We start from the raw sequence: 8,024 nt of genomic DNA on the forward strand, positions 1-8,024 counted from the left end.
TAAACCTAGTAAGAGTAAAAACCATTAGAAGACCTTCCTTGAATTTGGGAGCTTATGAAAAAATGAAATTCATGTCTGACTGGCAGTGGAGTCAGTATTTTTACAGCTTCATGTAATTTGTGAGTCTGCCTGATATCTTAGTTCAAAATAATCTCTCCTATTTCTAAGTTTAATAGCAGTAATCTACAGCTGCGTGTTAGGAGTATTTCCATAAGGGACTATTCACCTTTCTCTGTAGAACGGTTGAGAGGTTATCCTGTTGGACAATTTCCACATGTGTGCAAATCAATGTAATTATGTTGGTTAGAGTGTGGCTTTGATAGTATCTTTCTGACTTTGTTCATTTTGATGATAATCTTGTCTTGCTAGGGATATGTTACGCGTCTTTCATCCTAGAAACACAACTTTTTCACACATGTTTCATAACCTTCGCATGAAAGATGATCATAGCATCTTCATTCTATAAATGTAAAAACAGAGTCACAAGTATGATGCCTTACCAGACATCTCAGTTACAAGACTGTGCCAACTCACCAGCTTTCCTTCCTCCCAAAGGAGGCCTTTCTCTATTAAACCACATTGCTTTCCTTAATAACTGTAATATATGGGCCAGTCTTCTTCTTGTATTCATAGAACAGTACTGAAAAGATTTCTCTGTAGATCAGATTCTGCCTGATCTTGAAGAGATTCACCCAGTAGTGGTTTGTCACACCCACTGCATTCTTAAAACATTCAGGACTAAGATATGCAGAATTTGTCATTAAACTGAAACCTTTTCTGCTGATCTTGGGCACTATATTTTCCAAGTCGTCTCTTATGAACTAAAAACTAAGAACGTTAAATCTGTGAGTTGAGTTACTGTTTGGGTGGCTGGCATCATATTTGCATTGAAATGCTTCCTGTACAGGGTGAAAGTCTAGAAGTCATTCTCCAAGTCTAATCTCATATCCATAGATATAAAGAAGTGGAAATGTAAAGTAGCATGCTTGTATGTCCAATATAACTTCTTTTCAAATACATAGCTAAAAACAGGGATATATAGTTTTTGTTAGCTTTAATCTTACTGATTGATTTCTTATGTTTGAAAAATCTTCGAGTTTGGAGGAAAGTATGTGCAAGACCCTTTTTATACCTTCTGTTAGATTATGTTTTAATATTCTTTTATTACTTTGAGTTGGGCTTAAAGTCAAAACAACCTACTATGGACCACAAAATATTTTCAGTTAATTTAGGCCTATCCGTGGTCAGATCTTGGCTAACCATCTTAATTCTTTGGTATTTGCAATATATCCTACATGAGAAATGGGGCTAACCAAAAAGAAAACAAAGCAATGAAGCAATAGCACAGAGATGTCATTCAAAAGAGATTTCTGAGGAAAAGTTTTGGGGTTGTAATTAGGTCTCCCAAAACATCTTTAGTTGGAACCAGTACCATATAACTTATTGCCAATCATACAATTTGAAAACTGTATGTAAGCATACTATTTGAAAACTTATTTTCTGTAAATAAGTTTTCAGAAGGATTGCTGAATTTTTGGCCACAATATGAACTACTTTGTGCAAATATTGAGTAACTTCCCTATCACACAATATTACCAGCCAGCAAACCCAAAGACTGCTTGATATTGACAATTATATCAGAGTAATATATTAGGTAAATGACATAAAATTGACCCTCTTAAAATGAGTTTCCAGTCATTTAGCATAGATTTTCTGTTAGAGTAGTGTACATTTTAACTTGCAACTATGTAATTTGTATGAAGAATTGAAATGGTGAATGTGAAAAGCTTTCTTGAAATAACATATGTTCAGTATATTTTTTAATCTTAACACATTTTAAAATTTAATAATGTTAGCATTATTTTTCCATTCACTTAATTTCAATTTGCTCTTAAAAAGAACTTAAGGCTTTAAATAAATCAAACTGAATTAATTTTTACAATGTAGTCAGTAATGATTTTTTTAACTAGGGTTTTCTTGTTGTTTAGAGAAAATATGGAACTAAGAACTTCACAAACTTTATAATTGAAGCTTCTTTTTAAATACGCCATTTTATGTTAAGTATTTCATTCCTCTTCCCTCATTAGGTGTGTCTCGTCATTAGATATGTTACTAAATAATTGTAACTTTACAGCTTCTTTGATTAACGATGGCTTGGACTAAGGTTTCACTGAGTAAGATTACCTATGTTTAAAGATGGCAAAATGCCGTTATAACATTGATGCCAGAATTTAATGAGAACCAGAAGGTAACTTAAAGGATCTTCATAATTTAATGTGAGGGCATGATCATATTCTGATTATTTTACTGTAGTGTCTTATTAAAAATAGGTTTTTATCTTTTTTTCTTGTGATAAAGTTTTACTCAGCAAACACTTCTTGAATATCAACTATGTGCCAACCACGTGCTACAGTCTTACGAGTGAGATTGTTTTCCATCCTCAAACAAAAGAGACCCTTTCTGATCAGCAAGAGCAGAAACGAGAAACACCTCCCTTATTAGAAACCTCATAGCCTCTCTTAATCTACTATGTCTCTGGTTCCGAAGGCATTTATCTATCTGTTTCTTTTTCATTTCTTACATCAGCTACCTTCTCCATTGTCTGGGTTGAAAAGCTGGCCATCTATGTCTCTGTAATGAAAGGGTCTAGGATGTTGAGTTTCTTATGTGTGGGAAGGTTGGAAAGCATGGATGACCACTGAATGTTCTATTTGTGGTACTGATTACTACAGTGGCTAACAGCTACACCTCACAGGAAGAGAAAACTGAAGTTTTGTAGAACTACATGATAAAATCGGAAGTAGGGCAGGTAGGAGAGGAAGAATAGCTGATAGTCGGATTCTTCCTAGTCTGGGGAAGAACCCTCCTATACTGAAGGTGTATGGTGATGACTTACTTTCTGTAAAATGCAGGTGAACTTTAAAGCTCTTTTCTGTTCTAAATATCCCATGATTCCTATGTGTTGAGAACTCAAAGAGGGCAGTGGACCTAAAGCAAATGCCTATGTTCCTTATTCTTGTTTTCTCACAATCTTATGTATACATACTTGCAAAGAAACGTTGAGACCTTATAAAGACTATAAAACATAACCACAAGATAGAATAAGTAAAGTACAGCAGAGGCAAAGGGAAAACTTTATCCAAAAACTCCTGATGGAGGAAAACCTCAACTGTTTAGCTGTGGTCTGGGCTTCCTAGGGGCTAAGGCAAAGAGGAGAAATAGGATGATGTGGTGTGATTTCCTGGTAGTAAGACACATACCACCGGTTCTTCAGAAACAAACAAGGATTTTTCTCACTCTCAATAAGAACAACTTGTCAAGGGGATTTATATATAAGAAGTCATAAGCCACATAGTGAATGAAGTCCTCATGAGTTTTTATAGAAAATAAAGAAATATTCCACATGTGTCATTTCACATATTGGCCTTTGGACAGCATGGAGGGAATAATGTTAAGAGCAAGACATTTTTTTTTCCCATGGGGCAGGGAGAGGGGAGCTTGAAACTTCTGGTATATTTACTGTAGATAAATGCTTATTTTCTTTCCACCCCCTGACATGTGGAGCAGTAGAAAGATATAAAGATGTCTAGTAAAGGGTAGCATTGTTAAAAGTCGGAGGGGATAAAGGGAATTTTTGTGGCAGGATGATATTTGCAAGACTGGTCAGGCTGCTGGGAGGTTTTTAAATATGCCAGTTCCCTGTAGCAGGAAGATCAGTCTCTGTTTTAGACAGCATATCCAATTTAGTAAATTATTATTATTCCGTCAAAATTAATGTGAACAATTTTCTCTTTGAGGCTGCTTTTTCCATAGGTGATGTTTTCCAGATGGGCTTTGTGTAAAACTCTTAATGTTTTGTGTTTTCTTTCCCAGAGAAAGAGCCTTTTCTGACACGTCCTCATTTCTTTCTCTTTCCTCCGTTGTAGGGAAGAGGGCACCCAAGGCGAAGGAGAAGAACAACAAGAAAAAGAAGAGGAAGCTGATAGAAAGAGCTCAGGAGCAACACAGTGTCTTCCTAGCTACAGACAGGGCTAACCAGTAAAAGACAAGACACGTAGGGTGGATTTGGGGGCAGGGGTTTGTGTTTGCAAAAGTGCACAAAGCTACTCTCCACTTCTGGACACTGGTGTGCGGCATTGGTGCTGCTCAGACCAGTGTCTGTTCCCAGTAACATTGTGAAAGGAGGAGCCATGAGCGTGGCCTGTTATTTATGCTTTGATTTGCATCTGGAGACTGTGAAGCCAGGAGCCCCTGGCCTGAATCAGTGAAAGCAGGAGGAAATGTACAGCGTGATTTGGCTCGGTGTGCACAGAGTGATCCTGGCACCACGGAGAGGCAAGTGGTGTGAGGCCACAGACCACCATTGGAGAACAGACTTGTGCATATTTATGGGAAAGAAGAGGCTCAGCAGGCAAAGGGCTGTTTCACTTGTGACCTTTATTTCTCACATTGTGCATTTTCAAGGATAAATCTATGGATATCTGCCTAGTGTTACCACCTGTTGTTCTCAGCATCTGTTACCTTCAGACTTGTGTGATGAAACTGCTGTTAGCTGGGGATATGCTACAGGACTTCCTGCTCGGTTTCACAGCGGCTCTAACGTGTACATATTCTGCTGGGGCTACATATACACCTCTTACTTACTGTATATTTATGCTTTCGTATGTGTAACAAGTCATACCTGATTAATATTATGTCACTTTGTTTCTAGTGGTTCCTAACCATTGTCCGGTAACTGACTGTTCTAGCTTTGCGAATTGACAAATGTTTTGTTGCCCCTTGAAACTTAACTTGTCTTTTCTTTGTGGGCTTATGTCTCATTGTAAGGATAGGATAAGCTAGTTTGTACATAGGGTCAAATGACTGGTGTCAAAGAGTTTGAATATCAGCAGACCTTCCCCACCCCTGTCTCCTCATACAGATAAAGCAGCATGTGGCATCTGGCAGTCAGAAGCCAGAACTCCCTTAGAATCTAAACTGTGATGATTTGATGAAACACAGCTGAAAACAGGCATTACATGCAGTCACTTGTACTACTCATCATGCAATTTCACAGGCCAGCTAGAGAATTTTTCAAATTTTTATTTCAAACTTCAACTTACATGTACATTTTTTATTTAAAGCAGTCCCTGACTTACAATGACAGGGTACCTACCAATATTCTTGGGTCACTGTAGAAGTTACCATCATCAGACCAGACCATGCATGGAATTTGAGGAGAAAACAAACAGGATGAATTCCTACAACTGCTGGTCAGATCTTAACAGGTCTTGTTTGAGCCAGAAGCTATTTCGTTTCCAAGACTGAGAGAAGAACACTGAGGAGCCTTCCAAGGGCAATTGCAGAGCAGTTTCAAAACCATCCTTGTCCACTTGGGGGAATCAGTTCTTAGAGGGTTTTGAATTGGCTTCTAAAAGCATCATCTTCCTGGCTGATCTAGAAGAAAAAAAGAAATGGTTACAGATTTTTGAGGGAAAAAAACCAAAACAAGGTAAAGCCTTTTTCTCGCCTTGCATTGGCAAAACTACCTCTTTAGCACTTTTGTTTAACTTTTGAGTCAGAAGCATCTTACCAATAAGTATAAATGTCATATACATCGTTATGAAAATATTGCTATGAGATAGTAAGCCATATATGAATGTTGCGTACAACTTTGGGGTTTGCATTTAATCCTAAAGTGATCACCTTTCACATCTATTGACATTATATTCCTATTTACTAAGTGGGGAAGGGGCTTTATATAGTGCTTCATCATTGATAAGGCAATACCTGTTCTGTTTCTGGAATGTTCTTTTCATGCATTAAAAAACTTCAAAGTTATTTTTTTGTGGAAATTCTTTTCTTTAGAGATACATTTAGTAAAAACAGTACTTTAACAAACAACTCTACCCTCAAATAATGGTCCTTTAAAAACAGGAAAAAAATTGTAAAACCTGTGTTGGTAACTACATCTGGGATACTAACTAGTTTGGCTATAATCTAATCTACACTATACTGTGGTGGTTATGAGTGGAGATTTCAGAGCCAGACTGTTCAAGTTCCAATCTAGACCTCTCTCCAGGTCTGTCTGCTCATCTCTGAAGTGGAGGTAACAATACTGTCTACCTCTAGCGTTGTGTTTTAAGGATTAAATTAGGTAAATGGGAAAAGTATGGTCTGCACAGCATGGTATATAATAAGCACTCCACAAATTGTTACCTGTTATTAATTACCTCTGTCCTTGGTTATTTAAAGTATTTCAAAACTATTTCTCCTTATCAACAGAATAGAATTATGAAAGCATCGGTTTCCTTCGATCCATTGCTTGATGCCTGGACATTATTTTATCCTTATGAGAAGTGATCTACAGCCACTTGATTTCTAAGCCTCCTAGTTATAAGCAAACACACAACAGAGACAGACAGATACTACAGTGTAATTTACAGCTTCAGGGTAATTATATGAAGAAGATCTGATGGTTTTCCACAAATAGTTATACCATTCCAATACTTCATACAATGTATAGAAATAGAATATATGAAACTGGTTTTCTTAACATTTTCAGGTAGCTTAGCATCCGGAAAAGTAAAAAAATGGGACTATAACTTTGTCAATTAAGAATTTTGAGTTGGGGGGGTGGGTAAAATGAGTGAAGAGAGTCAAAATGTACCAACTTCCAGTTATAAATCTTGGAGCTGTCATGTACAGCATAGTGACTATAGTGAATATTGTATTGCACATTTGAAAGTTGCTAAGAGAATAAATATTGAATATCCTCTTCACAAAAAAATTGACAGATCACTCAGGAAAAGCCAATTTTATGACTATGTTTTTGTTCTTTTTCAAGACGTTAATATCAGTTATTATAAACATGATTTTTATGTTTTGCTAGAGACATTTGGGGAAAACAGCCTCAAGCATGTGATTCATATAAAGGTGATGTGTGACTGCTCCAACTTCATTTTTTTTTTTTTGCTTGCTTTAAAGAGGAGCTGTGTGTAGGAGAGAGAAAAGTGAATGATACTTCCATTCATTTTAGAGAAGTTTGTGCATAGTGGATACTACTTGATAATATCAAGTTAGAAAAGGCAGAGTTAGTAATCTTGTAAATGTTTCTATAGCTTGATCAACCTCATCATCTTCCCTTTTCTTCCAGGAGGGATAACCATTCCACTTATACATTTGATCCTATTCCTCTTACTTTTGTGGGATTTTCAGTAGCCACTCCTTTCATTTCTTTAGCACTCCCTCTCCCTCTGACTTAAGGTAGTCTTTCTTTCAAGGTCTTCATTGTCCAATTTCTTGAAAAAGTAATTTACATTCATTGATGGCTTCTCCCATTTTCATATATGTCTTAACTCAACACAATCTTGTTTCTCCCTCCCCGCTGCATTGTAATTGTTCTGACAAAAGTAGCAATAACATTCCTCTTGCTAAATACAAGGAAAATGTTTGTCTTATTTGCCTGGATCCTTTTGTATGTGTCCTATCTGGTATTTCCACCAAGTTTAACTCACTTGTTCGCTTTCCTTTAGAAAATTCATTACTCATTTTACTTCTGTGACATTCCTAACCTGGGTTTTCTACTTCTCTGGTGACTCTTTTCAGTCTTCTCTTCAAGTTCTTTCTTGGCCTAAGAACTTTGACATTTCAGGGGTTAGCCTACTATTTAATCTTTTTTGTTTAATCTCTCATCTCATTCCACCTGAGAAATCTAACCTTATGTTTTCAAATTCCACCTGCCGTGTTGTTGACTTCCACACTCATATCTATCTGTCTCTTGGTCTTTGGTAACTATTTCCAAGCCTCTATTAAATATCCTGACCAGGGAGCCCCACACTTATCTCAAGCTCAATGTGTCTAAAATTGAATGTATTACTGTATCAGTCAGGATCCAGTCCAGAATTTATCAGGGAATTGAACACTGGGAATTGGTTACACAGGTGATAAATGAGACAAGAAGCAAGACAGCCCAGATATTAGCAACAGTAGGAAGCCGCTATCGTCCCTAGGGCAAGAGGGATAACAGGAGGAAGTGGAGTTTC

At 37.0% G+C, this 8,024-nt stretch overlaps 1 protein-coding gene across 1 annotated transcript in view; it reads left to right on the top strand.

Moving 5' to 3' along the window:
• The window catches only part of RSPO2 (R-spondin 2), a 162,047-nt gene extending 156,252 nt beyond the window's left edge, over positions 1-5,795 (top strand). The window contains exon 6 of the mRNA XM_087447546.1: positions 3,927-5,795. Within this exon, the coding sequence (XP_087303672.1) occupies positions 3,927-4,042 (116 nt within the window). The 3' untranslated portion in view covers positions 4,043-5,795. The remainder of the gene's footprint in view (positions 1-3,926) is intronic.
• Positions 5,796-8,024: the final 2,229 nt, after the last annotated feature.

The sequence above is a fragment of the Ceratotherium simum genome, chromosome 23 (assembly GCF_057802395.1).
Source record: "Ceratotherium simum simum isolate JZ-2026a chromosome 23, ASM5780239v1, whole genome shotgun sequence".
Lineage (NCBI taxonomy): Eukaryota > Metazoa > Chordata > Mammalia > Perissodactyla > Rhinocerotidae > Ceratotherium > Ceratotherium simum.